The 22,337-nt window shown below is 40.2% G+C and overlaps 1 protein-coding gene across 1 annotated transcript in view; it reads right to left on the bottom strand.

Annotated features, from left to right (window-relative positions):
- dop1b (DOP1 leucine zipper like protein B) overlaps positions 1–19,498 on the bottom strand; it is a 28,508-nt gene extending 9,010 nt beyond the window's left edge. The window contains exons 1-20 of the mRNA XM_042494013.2: positions 19,292–19,498; positions 14,024–14,201; positions 12,637–12,818; positions 12,377–12,547; positions 10,393–10,582; positions 10,133–10,231; positions 9,432–9,555; positions 9,234–9,343; positions 8,220–8,331; positions 6,505–6,619; positions 6,282–6,401; positions 5,892–6,000; positions 5,291–5,527; positions 4,901–5,205; positions 4,396–4,799; positions 3,768–4,039; positions 3,524–3,676; positions 3,280–3,380; positions 2,056–2,246; positions 361–1,954 (exon numbers count right to left, since the gene is read on the bottom strand). Coding sequence (XP_042349947.2) covers positions 361–1,954; positions 2,056–2,246; positions 3,280–3,380; positions 3,524–3,676; positions 3,768–4,039; positions 4,396–4,799; positions 4,901–5,205; positions 5,291–5,527; positions 5,892–6,000; positions 6,282–6,401; positions 6,505–6,619; positions 8,220–8,331; positions 9,234–9,343; positions 9,432–9,555; positions 10,133–10,231; positions 10,393–10,582; positions 12,377–12,547; positions 12,637–12,818; positions 14,024–14,161 — 4,727 coding nt within the window. The 5' untranslated portion in view covers positions 14,162–14,201; positions 19,292–19,498. The remainder of the gene's footprint in view (positions 1–360; positions 1,955–2,055; positions 2,247–3,279; positions 3,381–3,523; positions 3,677–3,767; positions 4,040–4,395; positions 4,800–4,900; positions 5,206–5,290; positions 5,528–5,891; positions 6,001–6,281; positions 6,402–6,504; positions 6,620–8,219; positions 8,332–9,233; positions 9,344–9,431; positions 9,556–10,132; positions 10,232–10,392; positions 10,583–12,376; positions 12,548–12,636; positions 12,819–14,023; positions 14,202–19,291) is intronic.
- Between the last annotated feature and the right edge of the window lie 2,839 nt (positions 19,499–22,337).

The raw sequence follows: 22,337 nt of genomic DNA, 5'->3' as shown, positions 1-22,337 counted from the left end.
TGGAATGACATGCAGGATAGACTCAATCTAGACTCCATCATCTTACTAACCGAGCTTGAAACAAAAGTTAACAGAGGTCCTAACCACAAACTGTTCTTGCTACAAAGCACAATAATTATAGCATTAATTTATACCTTTTATCTGTGGGTGTTTTTAATTATTTGTGTACATTCTTTTTTTTTTGATATGTGGATAACAGTTTTTTCAACTTTAAAGGCTTCTTGGCTAGGTCATAATTGATAAAAAGAGATTTTATTTCAATTGCTTGGTATCTGGTTTAATAAAATAATGCTGTCCAATCTTTACAGTAGACAAAACTACGTCAGCATGTGTCTGTGTTTTCAGTGGTGCTCAGTCTACCTCTGATTTGTCTTTCCTCCATCATGCTCGCAGAGCTTGACCAGCTCGTCCAAGTTCCTGCAGATCTGACCAATGAGCGGAGTCACAATGATGCCTAATGAGCGACCCAAATATGGCAGACAGGAGCACAGCAGTGACACCCAGTGGGGGTGCATGCCATAGCCGTACTGTGGCTGCAGAGCCCTGGCTGCAGCAGAAACAAACATCCCTTGGGCTGTGATGGGGTGACTTTGGACATACTGCGCTGCCTTGATGGACTGCTGAAAAAGGACTGCAGTTTGCCACTCTCGAGCAAGCGGGGTGGTAGCTGTTGGTGATTCCCGAGGCTCCATGGGTTGGGCAGATGCTCCACCTGACCCAGCTGTTGAGACTATCCCCCCGGGCCACACATGGTACTCCAGGATTATGAGAGCCTGGAGGAGTTTCAGTAATTCCATTTGTAAGGGGTACTGCTCCTGTCCGCTTCCTGCTCCAAGATTCACCAGACTTTCCTCTGACAGGCCTCCCTGCTCATCCAGCAGCTCCAGACCCTTGGGTGACCCTTTATCTGTCCCCCTCTGGCTCACATACATGGATGCAGAAAGTGTTAGCAGGGCGTACTGCTGCACTTTACATTCTGAAAGGAGTCTGCGGATGGGCTCCAGACTGGCCCCATTGCTCTCTTGTCCCCGTACCTTGCAGCCAAGCTGGTTCACCATCCGGGTCAGCACCTCCACACTCTTCACCTGCACCTCCCTGTTTCCCTGTAGGTCAAGAGGACCCAGGCTCAGATAGGAGGGGTAATGGGAGCGCAGGAATCGCAGGCACAAAGACACCAGCAGTTCAATGAGCAGGGATGGCGGCACAGAGGGGGTGGAGGACGGGGAAAGCAAGCAGCCATAGAAGCCGTGACCATCCTGAGCCTGTTGGTGGCGCTGCAGAAGGTTGGAGACGAGATTTAAATGTGCAGCAGAGCTTGTGTCCAGAGAGGTGTAGGAGAGAGCGTCCACCAGAGGGCACTCAGCGCTGCTCCTGAGCAGGCTGTCTAGCAGTGCCAAGCCTTGGAGCAGATGGCGCCAGCCTCCCGCCACAGGATGCAGAAGCACGTGGCGAAACAGAGAGTCGATGGCCTCTCTCTTCTCACGCTCCTGTTTTAAAAGGCGAGACCTGGCCATGGCCTCCAGCTCCAGATCCTCCTCATCCTCACTTGACAGTGAATCAGACGCCTGTGTGTGCTCAGACTCTGTCCTCCGCAGACCATTGACCATGCCTCCTTCGTCGACGCTGTTGGAGGGGACAGAGCCGGAGCTGGAGTTCTCAGTGGAAACCTGAGCACCGCTAGTGTCAGCTGACTCAGTGTGTTCACTCTCTGCTTCATCCTCTTCCTCCTCTCTTTGCTCCTCCTCGACTGTCTCTTCACTCTCACTCCTAGATACCACTAAAGGGTCCGGTAGTTTCCCCGACTCTGGGACACTGTCTAACTCTGCCCACAGGGATTCCCGGTCAACAACGTTCATGAGATTTAAGGTGGTGACCTCTGTTGCCATGGCATTCGCAGATGTCCCAGAAGTTTTGGTGGAGCTTCGACTTCGGTTGCTCAGACCTTTCAGGTTGCCTTTACGAGACAAAACAAAACACACATACAGCCAAACCTATTAAGTCACTGACATGGAATTTTATTCACTATATGACATGTGCTGTGGAAGATGCACTTACCAGCGGTGAGATTTTGTTTGATGCTCTGAATGGAGCAGCGCTGAGTGGAGGGGTGAAGCAGCAACAACAGAACAGGCTCCAGGATCCGAATCACGTCACCGAGAGAAAGAGCCCTGACCAGCCAGCACTGAGCTGCTGCACTTATTGAGCCATCAGTGCAGCTCAGAGTGTCCACCACAACACACAGAGACCTGAGAGAGAGACACACACTCCAACAGTCAGATTAAGTAAATAAAGGAACCTGAAATCAAAGGAAAATCACACCTTAATCAAAGTAGTTCAAAACTGGTCAGTGTTTCTCAGTTGGATTTATGGATACGAAGAATCAGGCTATGTGTTACATCTTACTTAATCTGCAGTTTTTAAACACATTACTTATCATGTAACTCATGATACCTTCCTTCAGATTTTACATACTCAGAGTTAGCATTTGGGCCATTTTAAATTGCTGTATATTTGCTGTGAAGTACAATCCCTCCATCTGAAATACCAGTCAGTATATTAAAGGACATTTGCATCAAGTTTAATTTTTCCCAATTTGTTGCACTACTTCCCACTTTGCAGCTCTGACACTAATGCCTCCTTGTGTAGCAGGTAAATCAGAGGAGCACTGGCACATGTACACACCAAGGCCTTATTCACACATATTTGAAAAATTAGCTTTTTCTATGCATTTTGGCCTTTTCTATACAGGCAAACTGCATGAAAACTCCATCTAAGATTTGGACTTGTAATGTCAGAGAGTGCACCTTTATCTCCTCAATGGGGCATCAAAAATGAGGCGACAGTTCATGCAATGCGGGATGGGGCGGAAATAGTGCTGCTTCTAACCTTGCTAACAGGACTTTTTACATCGTTACACATAAATGTACAGTTACTCTTCCACTGCACTGATGAACAGAGACGTCAAAATGTGCTAGGAGGTCACTGCTTCAGGTACACTTCTGGAAATAGCCTTTTTTTTAGGCTTTGACTGACTAACATTTTCTTCTTTGTGCTTTAGGGTTATGGTTATATTGGCATCTATGTTTTTTATTTGGACAAAGCTATATTTATAACAGTGTGTGTGTGGATGGGAAATTTTCTGAGAACCAAGAAGGGGAAAATCCAGTTTTTAAAAATACCTGTGTACATGTGGTCTAGGCCTGAGACACAGTGATATACATTAATAAAGACATCACCCTCCATTTTTCACCACTTATCAACTACTATGCATGTACTTACCGGTCAAAGGAGCGGTTGAGAGACATGGTCCTGGTGTTCTGGATCTCCCGGGTCAGGTGCCACAGGACTGAAAAGCGGTGCAGTGCTTCCAGCCTAACAGACTGGGGCAGACAAAAACAACTCATCACATTTCCTTGTAGCTCAGTTTATGTGTCCCAGTTAAACTGACACATGTAGAAGATGCTGGGAGAACATTAAAATGAATGAACAAATTGTAGTTCAGCGTGTGTGCAGGCATACACACCTTGTCTTTGTGCAAAAGCGCCTGGCAGATGATGTCTTCACAGATGGACGCTGATGGAGCCAAACAGTGAAGCCTGTAAAAGAGTTCCACACAGGAAATATGCTGCTCTCTGCGCTCTGTGTCCAGCTGGTTCCACAGTACCTGGGACACCCTCTGCATCACAGCAACAAAAAACACCATCTTGAATACTGCATTTACACTGCAGCATTGAGTTACACAAACATTTTACCCTTAATAAGCTAACCTGATAGAAATCTGTGTTCTCTTCTATGGCACAGAGCAAAGCAGGGGAGATGGGCGGCAAAGTGACCATCTGCAGCCGCCCACTCAGAGGGTTGGAGTCAGACGTCTGGTAGCGTCTATGCTTGTCCTGGATGACCAGTGCTAAGGACTGGGAGTGGTTGATGAGTTCCAACAGGGACGCCACTGCAGTGTGCTGGATGTTGTAGTCCCTGGACAGGCAGCACAGCGTCATCAAGGACCTCAACCATGCTGGCAGGCTGTCGACATCACCACCTGTGGAAAACAAAAATTACCTCTGATTAACTTAAAGTATACAACAAGTAGTTCCGACCGGCAATCTGAATGGTAAACTAGACATATCAAATCTCCATGACAGCGTACACGAAAAATATCACTCCACCATTAACATGTCAGCATCGTTATATTCAGAGCTGAATCAAAAATCAGTAAGCTAAAATACTGATATTAAATGGATCGTTTTGTTTCTTTCTGTTATTAGTATAATTTATGGTGCTGTTAGACTGCTGTAGACCTCCCCATTAATACAGGTGCATGCCTCCCTTTATGTACAGCAAGACAGAGAGCAAACGGTTTTAACTCAGCTGCAAAAATAGCATCTATGTGCTGACCTGGGGTGTCAAACATTTCTGTGTGGAGAACCAGAGTCTCCTCTTCGCTCAGGTAGACAGGGAAGGTGGTGCATTCTAGCAGCAGGTGGCAAGTGGCGGTGAAGGCCTGTCGACAGGCCTCGGAGATCTCAGCCTTGCTGCGGGGCATATAGCCAGCAGCCCAGTCCAGACCCCCTACATGCCCACGCTCCTTTTTCTTCTCCACTGGGGCTGCTAAGGGCGGGGTGTCAGGTGTTGGCTCAGCTTTAAGCTTGTGTGGAGTGAACAGTTCAGACAGTTTGTCTTTAATTTCACGTCCACCTATGCCAGGCAACAATGTCTTCTGATCGACAGGAACAGCAGTTAGGACAGGCCGGGGTTCTTCCTCTGGTCCCCCGACATCCTCCACCTGCACCAGCAGGTATCTGAAACATGGTAGGAGTTAAAATATTTGGAAATCACACATAATGAAGGAGATCCATGTAGGTTATTGCTTTGCTACTTTGATAATGATTTAGTGAGTTACCTTGTAGCTATGAAGGCCAATATGTCCTGCAGACACTGGGTCATGGTGTCTACAGTGCCACCTCTCCTCCACACACCTTCACCTTCATTGCAAACTCCGTCTCCCTCCTCACCCATCCCCATCCCTGGTGGGAGCTGCTGCTCTGATGGTGAGGCGCTGATGCCCAATCCGCTGTCTTCAGACCTGAGCGTTGGGTAAACACCATCTGCAGGCTCTGCCTCGTCTCCTCCATCTCTGTTTGGCTCTTCATCTCCAAGGTGACCATTAACCTGACCAACACTGCCATCTTTATCCCCCTCTATATCCTGGAGAGTAATTTATATGATAAGGAACAGTCAAACATCAAACTTAAAAGTAAAGCACATTGGCATAGACTATAAAATGTCTAACCTGAGTCTTTTTGCTCTCTTCCTCAGGTGACAGTAACTCCATCTCGTCTGTCTGTGCCTCCGCCTCTGCGTCCATATAAGCCACAGGCATCTGGATCTTACTCAGGACCTTGAAGCAGGCGCGTAGACTCTGTGTGACATCCTCCAGGCTTACAAACTCCATTTGGCTGTGCAGCGTCCGCAGCATGGTGCCAAGCATCTCAGGAAGGAACTGGGACTGGATGTCAGCATGAAGCTCCTGAGGGGGAAAAAAATAAATATGCAAAACACAATTTGTGTATACAAATTTCTTTAGGTGTGTGTGTGACTCAGACTTGGTTCAACTAGCGCTGAGTAATAGTCAATATTTGTTTGAACTTTAACGGAGTACTGGAGGGATGCAAAAAAAGGTCAATAAAATAAAGCTTACTGTTTTTGACAAAAAAAAACAAACCCCAATTTGCTTTTTAATTTGTTTAAAATTGTAGTATTTGCTGAATTTTGCCAAAAAGTCAACATTTAACCAAAGATTTAAGGCAAATCTAGATTTTTAAGAAATATTAGCATCAGTTTTGTTCCTCAAAGGAGAGACTCAATAGTGAGAAAGTGTGTGAGTTGTTTACCAGAGGAAGAACATCGAGCAGGAAAATGATGAGATTGGACATTTCTGTGACAGATGGAGGTGGGTGATTGAGATCCTGCTGAGGAGGCATAGGTGGGTCATCTTTGTTACTGTGAAGAAATAACACAGTGATCCTTGTCAGTTGATTATTTAGGTTAAACAGGGAAAGTTCACTCGTGTTGAACATAGTTGTGGCATAGTTCATTTGCACAGAGCCAATTAATTTAATTCACCCACTGTTTATCTTTAATGTTATTGTTGTAAGCAAGCTTTACTGCAAACTATGTTAATGTAAATTTCCCCTGTAATCTTACATTTTTTAGCACAAAATACTGCTCTTTTAAAAAAATTTTACATGTATAATTCCCATTTATAAATAAGGCTGCAATACCTGAGAGAAGTGCAGAAGCGCCGGGTCATATACTCCCACAGGTATTCACTGTTCATGGAGCTCACGAGCATATTCACCGTCTTTATGATTTCCGATGCATTCTTATTCTCCTTTATCTTGCTGTTTTAAGAAAAATAAGAAAAGTGTTATTTTTATTCCCTGTCAGCCATTTTCAGGCACAATTGTATTCAAAAATGAATATCTGAGCATCTGTCGCTGTCACCTGGCCAGCTGGTTGCCTGAGAGCCCTGAGCTGGTTTCCTTCCCCACCATCTCATGACAGTAGCGGTGGAAGGCTCGAACCACCTCGAGCAACACACTGCTCAAGACCACTGGACCTGCACAGAAACGTTGTCATTATCACAGTGAAACATGCTGAGAATTAAAGCTGAGACATTAAGCAAGAGTGGTGGATCAAGAAATTTGGTATTCAGCCCCATCTGCTTGCAGAAACACTCCTTTTCAATCTCAGTCTTGACGTTAATATTACTGGATGGATTTTAGACTTTTTCATAGACCGGTCACAATGTATGAGAGCTCAACAGCAGTCAAAAGTAAATACTAGAACAGACATATTATTAAATTTGATGATGATTCTGTACTAAGCCTCCTGGAAGGAGAGGAACTAGGTCATAAGCCACTAGTTGACAACTTCGCCATGGTGGAGGAGGTCCTGAATTGATTGATCTAAACCCCAGGACGTGATAATGAACATGAGAAGTCGGCACACAACGCGAAACTGAAAGGGAGGGAATGAAGTTGAGTATCATGTTTGACAACAAGCTGAGCTTACACCCAAATGTAAAACGGTCCAAAACCATTTCTATATTTTGAGAAAAACTAACTCTTTTAATGTGTGTGCTACAATGTTGGCTTTAGCTGTAGTTACACTTCTTTTTTCAGTGAGACTTTTGTAATCAGATACGCCAGATCAGAGCTCATCTGTGTCTGCACACGGCGCTTCAGTGAGACCAGCCTGAACGCACAGTGATTGTGGTTTTTGTGGTTATTGTGGTTTGTTGTCATGAGTGCAAAACTGATAAGTAAATGGTTGCCCTTGTTTGCACTTTCAGATAGCGGCTTTATTTTACTGTTTAAAGTTTGCTTTTAGCTGGAAAGGAGTCATGTTAAATTATTGCAAATGAAAACTTATCATCTCCTTATTTTGCTGCTTCACAATAAAAGATTTTAATAACAAAATAAATGAATAATGACTTCTGTGAAATGTGTTCACAACCAAATTAGTAACAAATATACTAATACCGAAGGGAGGAAGAGTCCAAACTGACACAGCAGCAGTAAAATGTTAGATTAAGAGTCGCAGACCACAGACTCTTAATGCACCTCTGCTCCAGCCTTGGTCTTCACTTTGGTCTCGCTCACAGCATGAGAAAGTCACATTTAATTAACATGCCCAAATCGTGCCCACATCCTGTTTAAACCTCACTGAAATCTGAACTCAATTCTAGCTAGACCACTTTGGCATGATGTCCATATGATTGGATTTCCAATAAGAGTAAGATCTGATCTTGGAATGCACAGACTTGACAATTCATGCATCCTGGCATAATTGGATGACAAAAGTTGCATTGAAAAGACAAGTGTAACCACAGCTTTTGAGACTTCCTGCTCAGATGGCAAGAGATAAAAAGACTTTTTTGTTTGCACAGAAATAAGTAGCCTGAATTGCATGTGATCTCCTCACCTATGCACTCTATGTATTTAACATTCAGCTGTTTCCTGCAGCTGATTCCTGCAGTCTTTTACATAAAATTTGTACCATTTTCCCTGTTATCTGTCCAGATTGTTGCATTTTGTGATCATGTTTTTTTGGTTTTTTTTTTAAATGATAAATGTGTTTGCATAGCCAGCTGCAACCAAATTAACCCTGACCTGATCTTTTTGATGTGTGGTTATGTACTGCTCAGTGCTGCCTACCTATCTCCGGTTTATCAAGCAGACTTATGATGATGCGAAAGGGCCTGAGGTGCCCAGTCACATTCTCTGGGTCGCTCTCCATATCCTTTTGTTTGAGGATGTTAATTAGAGCCTGAGGTCACAGAAACAAACAGACAAGAATAAGACAAACAAGTGACAAACATACATTTGTACACTGTTCAAACAGACACCTGACCAACATGTGACAAGTGAGTTGCACTTCCTCTAATTTACTCTCCTCTCTGAAATGTACACTTTCATTTAAAATTTTTACAGAAATAGCTTGTTAAGACATTTTGTTAGTTTAGTTTAGCTAGATATTTTGGGAAATATGCTTGTTTGAAGAGAGTTAGACAGAAGTTAGTTGCAGGACTACCTCTTGTCACAATATTTGAATTTTTAATTTGTCACAAAAGTTTATAATAAACTGATATTAGACACAATTTTTCATTCCATGGGGAAAATTGACATTGAGGGCGTACTACAAGTTAGAATTTTTATTCAAAGATAAAAATAACAAGGCTATAACATGACAACGATGATTTTTCCTTTTTTGGTTAGTATCAGAGTGAGAAAGCGCGGCTGGTACCAGTGTATTTATAATGCAGAAAATGAGTATTGAAACAATCTTAAATATTCAGAATGGATATGTATGAATAAATAAATATTTTTTAAATATTTTAAACCCCCTGTGAAACCACAACTTGTTATTTTTACATTTCTGCTTTTTTTATGGGTTAAACAAATGGTATATCACGTCTTCGTTAATGAGCTTTAGAGGTACTCGTAGGTGGATTTTTTTTCCTTAATCACTGTAATCACTGTAGCTTTAATTACTGTATCTTCATACACAAGCACGAGAGTGGTATCGATCTCTGCCTCTAACTTTCAGCAAGGAAGCAAACAAGCATATTTCCCAAAATCTCCAACTTTTGCTTTAAAAACATTGACAAATAACATTACATTAAATATGCAAATGTCTATTTTTTGTGTGCCAACACATGAGTGAGTTACCTGCACAAGGAAATCTTTGGAGTAGGTGTTGAAGTAGAACGACGTGTGTTCCTCCATAGTCGTGGAGAGGGTGGGGTGTGGTGCCACCATGAATCCTTTTTTATCAGTCCCTGAAAAAATACATACATACAAGCAAACATTATAAACTGGGAAAGTTAGTGTTGACTCATTACTAAAGGATATTACAATGATTATCACCTAGGAGCCAGGCGTAAAGGCGTCTGTTGAGGGACATGTCTCTGCGGAGTAGAGTTAGTGAGGCTGCGGACACCACGGTCACCATATCTTTACCAGTCATAGAGATACCGGCCTGCTCTGGGTCCTAAACCAACACAACACAGTAACAGTTGGTCTGAGGAACAACAGGAAAGAATAATGAGCATAATGACAGGACAGAAAAGAAAGGAAGAGCGTAAAGAGGTAGTACTGGAGACAATTTATGAAACCAATACACAGTATTTTCAAGCAGCAGCAACATATGTTTGCATATAATTGTAACTAAAGGATCATTCCTGTTTTCTCCCTAAATAAACTGAATCTAATTATGTTTGCAGAGTGATTTAAGGAGTAGAAATGGAAAAAAAACTCTTTACTAGTCTTTTCAGGTCTCCCTTGAAAAACAGATTGATGATCTCAACAGGAGTTACCTGGTTAAATATGGGTTTAATGAAAAAAAAACACTAGCACACTAGATTATGCTCCCATGAATTTTTGATATAATTAACACCAAGGTTATATTTAATATTCATGGCAGCATAATCAAGTGTGCAGGCTTTGTTTTTTTCTTTTCTTGGATCATCTCTTGTCCAGCACCTAGTCTTTTGATAATCTGCATGTGCGCGCTTTTGTGAACTGAATGAAAAAATAAACCTGTAGTGTGTGAGTGTGTGTGCACTTACCATGCATATAGCAAAGGGGAAAAAGAAGAGCAGGATTTCCAGCATGTTCCTTTGCACCAGGACGTTTGTATCTTGCAGAGACAGACACACTGACTTTATCTGAAGACAGACAGAAGTCAACAGACGTTTAGATGATAAAAGTTGATGACGAAGCAGACTGTGGTACTGAAGTGAAACATGACTAAAATATGTCCACAATTCAAAAATAACCCCAGAATTATTAAATGTGCTTGGTAATCCATAAGTGCAATAACACTCACCACCTGTCTGTGGTCGTAGCCCAGCATGTATGATTGCTGGCGCACAGAAGCCATGCAGTCAAAATGAGTGACAATAAAGACCGAAGCGGGCAGTCGCACCATGGGGGTGACCAGCATACTACCCCACAGCGCACCATAGAACACATGCTGACCCACCAACAGGGACAACTTGAGCAGCAACGCATCAGTCCTGGACACAGAGAGAGGACAAAATGATAACAACTCATTCAGCAGTACACCCACTAATAAATCTATATTTCTGATAGGCAGGCTGACCTTGTGGTTAGTGATGTCACACCAATCAATTCTGATCAAAATCCTCTCGTGTCTGTATTGCAGTACTGTTTAGGCAGTATACAACACTAACAGGTCGACTGACTCACCCAAAATTACCCTGAAAAGCACCTAGAGCAAGTCTGTGTCAGCATATTTGGTGCTCGGGTACTTCTGTAGAAAGTTGTAAATACAAACTCGCCTCCTGTCTACATCCACCACTGTGTATGTTTAGTGTAACATTAACAGTAAAGATTGCCAGATCAACTAAAAATAAACCCCAATGTTCCAGGGTACCCACACTAGCTGAATCACTCTGTAGCCGCTGTACTGTTGGCAAAGTATTATATTGTCACGAAAAAGGCTGCCAACAAATCCCACGAGAAAACCAAGACTGTCCATCTCTCTTTACTTTCTCACTTCCCTGCCCGGTCTGTGGCTCTCAGCCCCAAGCCCATCTGTTCCTTCTGTAATGCATCACTAACTTTCAGAATAACAAAAAGTAGTTTAAAAACAACTGGGCACTGCAGTTTTTAGCAAAGGTCACTGGGACAGGAGTAAACTGCATATTGCAAGACTGTTTTCACTTGCTGATTAATACGGGGCTCTTACAGCTAAAGGCAAATTATATCTAAGACTTTTTAAGACTTTTTTAAATGCCATTCATAATGACTTTAAGATCAATTTTAGAATAACCAAAACTGAGGGGTAACAAAACATGAACAGACCTTCATTATTCAGGGTAAGGTACGATTTTCCCCAAATATTTAGTTTAACATAAATCACAACTTTTTTGTCCTGTGGCAGAGTTGAGGGTGGAACACAACTGGGAAATATTGGCCACTTGTTGGTAGGTTTTCATACCAAAAGTGTTTCTCACTCTACATGTGGGATTCCACTGCCTTAATTCCCATTGTGCTGAGCTTGATTTATTTCTTATTCTTATTTCATTTTTGCATAAAAGACACCAGACAAGTCTCGGTTAAATAGCCAATTTTGTTGAATTTAAACTTCCCCTGTTGTCCAGGATACAGTGACAGCTAGATAAGAGACAGTGGATCCTCTGCTCTGAGCATCACAACCAGAAACAAAATACTAATGTTGTTGGTGCTACTATACTATGTAGAATATGTGTGATGATAATGCAAGAGGCATTAGGAAACTTATTGTTTTTTTAAATAGTTTTTTTTTCAATTATTTTTACATTTTACAATGCAATGTCAAAAAATCCTATTCATAAAATCCTTCTTCCCATGTTTTAGCATTATTAAGACTTTTAATTTAATCAATTGAGGCCTAACTTTTATATTTTATATTAATTAGTTCAATGCTTTGTAAGACTATTTAAGGATCCACAGGAACCCTGAAATAAACATTCTGCAACATCCGAGTATTTAAGGCAGCAGGGTGTTTTCTGTGGGATTGACTCAAAATAAACTTAAGAGCCCATTTTTAACATAATGAAGGAACATGTCACCCAGTCCATCAGTGTGGCTATTTGACCAGGTTTTAATTGTTTTAGGACGACAATGTCACTCTGTGCCACAGAGAAATAGCTATATCCAACTTTGAACACACAGACAAAACCTATCAGCGGGATAAATTCATTGTTGGGTTTGGTCTTTTCCTGGGATTTGTTGACAATATTAGCTAAATATAGAATACTAGTTTGTGATATTTTCTTCTTACAAAAACAGTATGTGCTATGTACCTGTCGTACACTTCCAGTCCCTCCTCCAGACCTGGCAGTAATCCTGTTATGAAGGCCTGCAGACTGGGCAGCAAAGCCCTCTGCAGCGGGAGATAGTAACGCTCATACAGTGTCAGCAGCATAGGCTTCACTGCCATGGCTGCATGGCCCAACAGCGGGAACAATCCTGAGCTGAAACCACAAACACACACATTACATAGCTGCACACATAATGAGGCCGGCTCTCTCACTGATGTAATAAAGGATTTATGCCTCTTCACCTGTAAATGAACAGATCCTTGGCCAGCCATTTTGTTCCAATGATTTTAAAAATGATCTCATAGGTCTCCAGAGCCTTGAGGTGTACTCCGCTTGGCAGTGCTGGGTGCAGGCACTGGGCGAGACGCTTCCCTATTATCAGCCTTTTAGGCAGGAGGGAGTAGCGAAGGTTACTCTGCAATGCCTGAAAGAAAGAGACACAGAAATAAATGTGTTGGCAATGAACCTAAAAGTTTACATATTAAGTTAGACTTTGGTACAACCATCCAGGAAGACAAAGGAACAGACACATGCACACTGGAAGAGAAGAAAAGTGTCTTTCTCTGGCTTTCTCTGTGTAGTCAAGTTGAAATTTCTTGGACCCAGAATGTTGTTTCCTATGAACTTTTAGGATTGAAATATCATCAATAGGCCTGTTGGATGAAATAAAAGTTTGTTGCCAAGAGTTGCATGTTGGGCAATTTGCGTAATGAGCTTAAAAAGACAAATACCAAAAACAGAAATAGCTGTAATTTTGCTTCATATACAAACTTCCAGTCTCATGTGGCCGTTCTGTCTTTTGCATTACTGCTTCTTTGTGTACTGCTACACTCCTGCTATTTATGCTGATAAGAAAACACTGCATGATTTAATTATGGCAAAAGATGCATCTGTAGATACGGAAACATACATTTAAACTTCACCTCTCTAAGTCAACTAAAAGTCCGACTTTTTTCCAATTTTGACCCATTTTTCACACAATTTATGCAGATTGTGCTATTAAGGAAACACTGCATGACTACACTATGGTAACAGGTAAATTTCTGGACATCACAAACATGGACTTAGTCTCTTAGGTCAACTTTCTAAGTTAATCAGAAGCAAAATTATTGTTTTGCTTTTTGGTAATTAACAAATTAGTTTGTTTTGCCAAATATGCAAATTGCCCAACATGCAACTCACAGCAACCAAAATTTATTTCATCCACTAGGCCTTCCATCATAAATGTTTACAGGAAACAACATTTCTGGGTTTCTGGGTTTAGTATTGGCCATATAGGGGTTTCCTGTAGATCAGTGTACTTTAAGGACTAATGTTTTTGAATAAACACATAAAGGCACTCCAAAGTAAACACATGTTCCGTAAGGGGAAAGAAAAGTGGCACATTTATTCCCTAAAACAAACAGCTGGGAGTCTAAAGCAACTAGGGTGTATAACAAGGAGAGTTCAAGAAGAAACGAGAACTATTTCTTAAGAACAGAGAGCTGAAACACACAAAGCAGCTATCAAGATGACACCTGCAAAACATCAACAGTGCAAAACTGCAAACACTATTGTGACATCCAGATGAAGATCTTAGCTTTAACACTATTTCTACTCATCGAGTCCACACTGTGCATGATAACGTACCTTATTGAGCTTGCCCAGGGAGGATATGAGATCTGCCCACTCACTTGAGGACTCAAAGTTTCGCAGCGCCTTCTCAATGACCGACGCATAGTTACGGTAACGGTAGTCATTCTGCAGTTCTAACTCCTCGGGATCCATGATGCATCAGTCTGATCGCAGCATATTCAGCACAATATTTCTGGAAAGAGGCGAGACAATCAAGAGGTAAGGTCAATCAACTCTGTGATAGCATCTGTCTGTCTGCAACCTTCTGGATGCCCTTCTGCTTCTGAGGCTTGATTATAGCAAATTAAATTAGCCAATTAAGCTCTGTTCGCTGACATCATATACATGATGAGGCTGTGGAGACAAATGTCCTTATTCATGACTGGTTCATTCTGTTTCTTAGTCTGAGGAAGGAGGAGTCCTGCTGACACAAACTGTGAGACCATGCATGCACTTCCAGAGAAAAACAAGCTGCGTGCAAACAGGCACAGGAAATCGCTTGTTTCTCTCTTGTCTACACAGTGACAGGTAAAGCAGCATTAATAGGGTTTTTAGGCCTCCTGGGGGAAACATGGGGCAATTCTGACACATAACCTCATGACATATAGTGTTGTCATAGCACACATCCAGCAGATGCAGATAAACATTCAAACCGTGTCTCTGGCCACCTGATGAATAGAAATCCAATATTAACTTTCTGTTCAGCTCTGTTTTGGTCTTCACCAGCTCCTGAAGGGCTCTTTAGGAGTTGAATGCGCCACTACATTCGCTAGCATCTTTTGTCCGCAGTTTGGTGCAGGCCAGTAAAGTCTTTTCAGGGAACACGGCTGTGTGCTGTGGCTGGGAGGTTGATTATATCGCGGTGAGACTGAACATAAAATTGCAGGTTGGGTGATAATTCTCCCTGGGCTCGTCACTACAAGTCATTTAGCATCTAATAGAAAAAACTGATTTGTGCATCTTTATAAAAGGTCCTGAGGATGAATTGTAACAGCAAAAGAGTATGATTTTAGGAAAACAACACATTAAACTTAGAAACAAAATACCAAACAGCTAAACATACTGTGTAATAGGGGGGTTCTGATCAGATGGAAACAGTATTCTGCCATCACACAGGTGTTATAAACATATTTTTAGTTTGCTTACTTTGTTATTTTGTGTAAATAAAATTAAAAAAAAAGACTTAAGAAACTGTTTGGATTCAGACATTTTTCTTGTATTGCACTGCAGAGCTATCAAATTGTCAAGCATATACACTGGATTCATTTTAATAACTTTAAGGTACTTGAAGTATGCACTGTGCAGATGTATTATCCAGGTAAAGAAATGTATTCAGGACTCAGTATGGGCTGATATTCAAGATCAAATGGGCATCAAACTCGGATCGGGGCTGCTGTGTAATCTAGAAAGAGTAGCTTTCTTGCTTTTGAGCACATGGCAAAGACGGTGGCGTGAGCGTGTGTGCATGTAGTGTATTTGAAAAAAGCTAAACAGAGAGATGTGTGGGGGATTGGGAAGGCAGGATTAGAGGAGCACAGACATCTGGACTCACTGCCTGAGCTGAGAGGAGCTTTACCATCGTGGACAAACACGACAACACGCGCTGCTCAGGGTGACTGTGTATCAGCGGTGAAACGATCAGCTGATTGATAGAAAAATAATCACTGGAAATTTGATAACTGATCAATCTTTTGAGTCATTTATGAAATACAAATGCCCAACGTTTGTTGGCTTAAGTTTACAAATGCATTCATAATGTGGGTTCTTTGTAGGGCTGCACAATGCATTGTTGTTTTTTATTGTTATCGCAGTGTCAACTTGCACAATAAACACATTGTGAAAGACTGTGAAATTGCCATCAGGGATTTTTGAGTTAGCTGAAGGAGTGTCAGTTGAAAACCCCTTTTTATTGGTGCCATTTGTGTTCAGTTAAATGTTAAATATGTTCAGTAAAAGGACGTTGGCAATAATTGTCTTTCATTTTTTTAATTTAATTCATCAAGCAATTTGCGGTATTTTAGCTGCATACTGAAAGCAGCAGAAGACTCGGCACACTTGACTGAGAAAACTGAAGAGATAATTGGATAAAGAAATTAAATATCCAAGTGATGCAGAGGGATGAAGACTCAGGAGTATACCTCTTCTCCTCTCCTTGCTTAGCCTTAAACACTGTCAGCAGGTAAACAGGGATTCCCAAAGTCCTTCTGAAGACCCTCTCAGTCATATAGTCCAGTACAGATTTTTTTCAGGCCAATATCAAAAGGAATCTTACTGATCAGATTACAATATATCGACAACATGCCACTGATATAATGCCATATTCTGATAGGACATTTTGCAGCTGATGGATTAACTTTGGCCAAATATTACATGGCAAATAAACATTATAACACATTCTATACAATGAACTGACTGAAAAGTAAATCAGTAACAACAACAAATAAGAGATAGAGAAAAATCTGAAAAAATACTTAATTATATATTAAAATAATTACATAATAAAAATCTCAATATTCTAAACATAGTACACTGTACTAAACTGTAATAAACAATACAAGTTTGCGGTATGGACAAGCCCACATTAAGTAGATTTTTGGTCATTAAAATAGACTGTTACCAATTCCTACTACTATATTTTTCGTTTAGCAGTACTCATTTTGGGATTCATACAGTGCAATTTCCTGTTACTTATTGGCCAACATAAACACAATAACATTATGATTGCAGTAAGCTAAACTCAGGCTCAGTCAATCATATTTATCAGGCACCCTTATGAAAAATGTTTCCCTACAGCACTGGCTTTTAAGTAATATGCCAGACTTTGCACACTGTTCTTTTTTTTTACCATGTCCTTTTTATCAAGCACTCATTACTGCCTTTCACTGATTATGCATAAAAAAAGAAGTCACTTTTTCCAAACATGTGTTTTGAATTTATCAAATTGTAAATACCATATTTGCCACGTGGTTAGTCATTTCTGACCAGACCAGCCTAAAAACATCAAAACACTAATCCGTAAAAGCCACATGCTGTACCCGTGACTGCAGCTAAATCCTGGTGACAGCCCTCACTGTGGATTAACCTTTCCACACTGACAGTCTCCATATCAAAAGTAGGAGCGGTTAAAGACACAATACGTAAAAACAAAGTCACACTACATAGCAAAATACCCCTAGATGAGGTGATGCTATTCAGCACTTGATAACTTCTTTCTTTCTTTATTGGGATTTCCAGTAGCAGAAGCAGAAACATTGGCTATTCTTCCTGGTGTCCACACATATATTCTTCATATACACTTAAAACAATACCACAGATAAACACAACAAACAAAACAGATACTCTTGTCATTTTAACATTGAGTGCAGAAAGGAAACTGTCATCCATTTAACAAAAACTGAGCCAAATATGAAATTATAATTAAATCACAATAGACTTGACTTTGACCTTCATTCAAACGAATAGCCATTCTTTATAAACATAAATCCATGTCTGACTGACCATATCCAATCCATACTATGCTTCCACGCATTTGATTTCAAGAAAACAGTTTACCGATAGTGCATTACATGTTTGTGTTGTTTTAAAAACATTTTAAAATGATCCTCAACGTTCTCTTGAACAATAGGCGCTGGGAATGAAGGCCACCTGATCATGGCTCTGTACACAACTGTTTCCTGTAACATACTTGTTTTAGCATTAGGTGGCAAGAACAGCTGAATATCCTGTTTGATAACTGTGTTGAGCAAATGTAGAGAATAACCCAGTGATACTAAACTTGCAGTTCTGGGGTACTTTCAACATAAATAATGTGCCAGAGTGCATAAAAAACATCAAGATAGAGCTTTATTATCAAAGAAAGTGCCAGGAGAGGACATACAGACTCCCCTGACAGAGGTCCGGTCTAAGCTTTGAATATCTTCAATTCCTATAAATGCTCCTTTGACACCTGACTTGTGTGCTGCGTCTCACCCCTGACCTCCTGTCATTTTGCAAAAGTGGCCATTTCCCTCAAGAAGCAATTTGAGTAATCCTGGAATAACCTTTCACGTAATATTTTTTTTTTTTTTTAATATACTGACCATAATTCTTCCTACAAAGACTCCACTTATTTGTGTGCAACCTTCAAGCAAATGAGGAACCTGAGAACCTGCTTAACCACAGGTGACAGCTTGACAGATTATCAAATTAGGAAGGCCAAGCAGAACTAAATGTACGCTCTCACTTCCTCATTACATGTATCAGCAAAAGTGCAATAAAACCATGCATTTCTACAGGCTGTTGTCACAGGGGCACAGGGGTGTGTGCTCTGAGACACAGGCACTGTGGCACACAACAAGCCCCGCTTTGGACTGTGTCACCTGACTGACACCACCACCACACCAGGCTTTAATGTGATGGCTGTTAAACTGTGAGATTACAGATGAGAACACAACACAAATTTGATGTTATTCTCACACTGTGAAATTTGGAAGGACATCTGTAGATTTATCATGAACCATATCTGTAAAGACTTTACATTATTTTAAGAAAATGTGGTGTTTGCCCAACAAAAGGAGACAAAGCAATTTTTGTAATATTTTTGGTAGTGATTTTGACAAAGTACTTCATACATCAATGTAAGCAATGAAGAAACTAAAATTTTTGTTTTTTTTTTAAGGATACTGAACATTTTGGAAATAAGTGTTTTAGTAATGTTTTTAAGAGCTATCCTCTGGGTTTTTTTTATGTCATGATACATCTGAGAGTTGCCATGCTGTATGTCCCTAACAAATACACCATAATATCCCCTTGTTTTGTTTTGTCTTTGTTTTGTTAAGGATAAGTTAACTTGTATACTGTTTATTTTTTGTTACACTCAGTTGTGTTAATAAAGAATGGGGGAAAAGAGAGAAGACAACACAAACTGTGGCCAAATGACAGCTGGCTGCTGCAGCTTTTGGCCTTTGAATGTACTGAAGCATCAACAGAGCTGCAGCTATTATGTAACTGCACGACCACAGACTGGATGATAATATCACTGCCTTCAAGAGCAGGAAACAAGTGCACTGACATTGTGTTAAATAGGTTAATGTACAGCTAACGTTAGCTTATTTTCGTTAAAATTTAAATACATAATGTTAGCTAGCTAGCCGTTTAAAACGTTAACGTAATGTTTAGACGTCTGAGTTTCATTTTTAAGAGTCAGTAGAAATAATAAGAGTGCTCTAGTTATGACAAGACATATGCTGTTAGAGCATCGCCGTAAACAAAATTAGCTAGCTGTCAGGTTCATCAATGACTCACCAACTGCGAAACAATAGCCCTCCGTTCAAAGCGGTCCGACTCAAAGAAGCGACAGTCCGGTCCTCGTGGTGCATCCTTCACGCTAACATAGCTAAAGGAAACGAGGTTGTGAACCTGTAATCAGTTTTGGGGATGAGTTTTTCATAAACCATCCTCAGAGCAGCAGGGCTGATAGTCACAGCGGGGCGGGATCCTCAAACTCAGCTGATTCAGAGCTGAACGCAGAGGGAAGGTTCACTTCCGCATAGAGGAGGGGTGGGGCGGGGGTGTTTTATATAATTAAAGAGATGTTTGTCTTTAAACCGTCGTCAAAAAGTCAATACGCGCAAAAGTTTTAAGCTCAATTCTCGCCGAAAGCAAAAAGAAACCAGTTTCTCATCTTGCAAATTCAAAATGGAGACGGGGAGTTTAAATTGAACTCACTGCCCTCGGGCTTTGGTACAGTCCAGGATGTGCTGTGTTTACAAACCTCTCACCTCACTGCCAGATATTTGACAGTGAACTGCACACTGTACCCATGCAGTCTATAATAGTGAACCTAAAACCAAAACAAAACGTGATTTATTTGTTTTATTGTAGATAAAAAAGGTTTTTTTTGGGTTTTTTTGTGAAATATGTATTACAGGGCTAGTAGCCTATGCTTGCTTTAAGCACATACCATGACATTTGGCACAGCTTTAGAGTTAATTATGGGTCTTTTCCCCCAGGAGACTTTTTTGCATGTCACAGCATGACAAGGAAACAACACAGGTGTGGATTTCAGGAATGTACATTGTATGGACATGTACATTTGTCCCCCCTATACCTATTATTGGAATCAGTGACATCTTTTAAATCACCTCTTAAAAACTCACTTTTACAGACAAGCTTTTTTGTGATGTCACATTTATTTATTTAATTTGTTTTTCTATTTTCCTCTATTCATTCATTTTGAAAAATTGACTTGTCTGTGCTTAATGATGGACAAACTAGAAATTCTTCTTACGTATTGGCTGACAGTTCAATATTGATACATCTGCGATAAGCCTGTTGTGGATGCTTACTTACTTAGTCTTTTTTAATGTTTTTTTTTTACTTAGCAAAGCTTGCTACACAGTTCTTTCCCCCATAAATTCACAGTTTCTCCCCTCCACATTGTGGAAAAATAAGGGTCATTAAATTAAACTCATTAAATGTGTCATCATGTCATTAAACTTGACTCAATTTCAATATCAACAAAGCATTTTTGATTGTGATTGCACACAAATCGAAGTCAATATTCTAGCTGGACTTATTCTTTAATGACAGCTTTTGTAACAGATATTCTGGGTGCAAATTGTCAGATTTTTTATGTAAATTTAGGTCATACTTTAATAAACAATTCTAACTAGGTCATTGAAGCCATCCTCCCAAGTTGCCAATAACAATGATCTTGGGTGTTATGAGGCCTGATAAAGGCTCCTTTTATTAATTATCATTTCCTGTTGGCAGCAAAGTTAAAGAAGTGAGTGCATTTAAAAACTCAAACATCTATTAATTCTACTGGAAGACTCCTTTTTATTGGCAAAAAAGATTCTGATTTGAATATGAAATTTGATCTTTTGCACCAGTTTAACACAGAAACTTTTACACCTCTTCCTCATCTGTCTGGATTGTTGGGACTATTTTCATGTGTTCCTAATCAGATAAATTAATCTAAAAATGATTAATGTGTGGGACAGAGTCAAGGACCGCTATCATGAATACCGAGCTACCGGAATTATATCTTGACAGGCGAAAAAACAAAACAAAACATTAAGTCCTCTTATAATAAATGTGAGACCTTCTTGCGGCCCTGTCACATAAGATGTAGTTCTGTATTTCTAGTTGTAGGTCTTAATAAAAATGTCATCATGACAAAATTAATTGTATTTCTGTTTAATGGTTCTGAATATAATACAATTCCAACTGAGTTTTCAGCTTTGTGCACACAGGATCTAGCAAATACATGTTCTACTCTCTAGATGGAGCTCCTGTATTATGCAAACATCTCTGAACCTGCCTGTGGTACAAAACTCAGATAATCATGTCAATGACAGTGTTTTATGTTTTAGTATCAGTGTATAATTCGAGAGACTGCAATGTCCTGACATGACACACATATATATGCTGTATGTTACGGAATAAAATTAAAATAAACAGATGTCATTTAATAAGATTAGAACAGTGATTTGGGACTCTGCTTAAAATTAAAGCTTGCAATTAATGAAGCTCGCAATTTTAGCCCAATTTCAGGGGCTATTAGTATTTGTACAACAGAAGCAGTTATGAATTGACAAATACTGGTCATTCTTCTCTTGTGACAACTCATGGACTATATTGACATTGTGAGTCAGGACTGAAGTCAAACAAAGATCAGCCTGTACGTTGTGACTTTTCACCCACATGTTTTATCTGAGAACATGCAAAGCTATTTATAGTGAACATTATCCGTATTTTATCTTTAGCTTCACAATTGCTATGACTTTTTAATGTTTGTTCTGTGTAAATCTGGAGAAAAAAGTCCAGTGTACTTAATTTACTCCAGCACCTTTCATTTGATAAGTTGTATTTTGCTGTTTGCATGTAATTGAAAGTGACAAGTCTGAAAAGTGGTCAATAGGCTACTGTAGAAAAATCTCAGAGGGCGATATTCTTACAGACCAGTTAGTAAAGCTTCTGACTACCTATTAGCCGACATCAAATGTCATCAACATGTTTGTGGCATTTGCAGGCCTTTTGTGCAATATGAATATTAAAATAGGGCCCGTAACAAACAGTAGACAGCTATTTGGTACTGTGGTGCTTTTTGCACCTGAGAACAGGAGCCTATTTTTATCATAGAAAATCTTTTTATAGTCTCAGTAACATAATACAATAGTTACCAATGGAAAGTAGGTCTAATAATAGAAAAGCTTTATACAGATAGTGAAAAAAGCAAGTGTTGGAAAGTACCTGCACTAAAGTGAGGCAGTGATAAGCCTGTTACTTCCTTTTTAACACCATCTAAAGTGTATTAATATAATTACATACTTTTGTCACCTTTCTA

This window comes from Plectropomus leopardus, chromosome 10 (genome assembly GCF_026936395.1).
Source record: "Plectropomus leopardus strain MGB_pleo_1.0 chromosome 10, ASM2693639v1, whole genome shotgun sequence".
Lineage (NCBI taxonomy): Eukaryota > Metazoa > Chordata > Actinopteri > Perciformes > Serranidae > Plectropomus > Plectropomus leopardus.
Note: the sequence above shows the minus strand (reverse complement) of the source record. Positions and strands in the feature narration are given on the sequence as shown.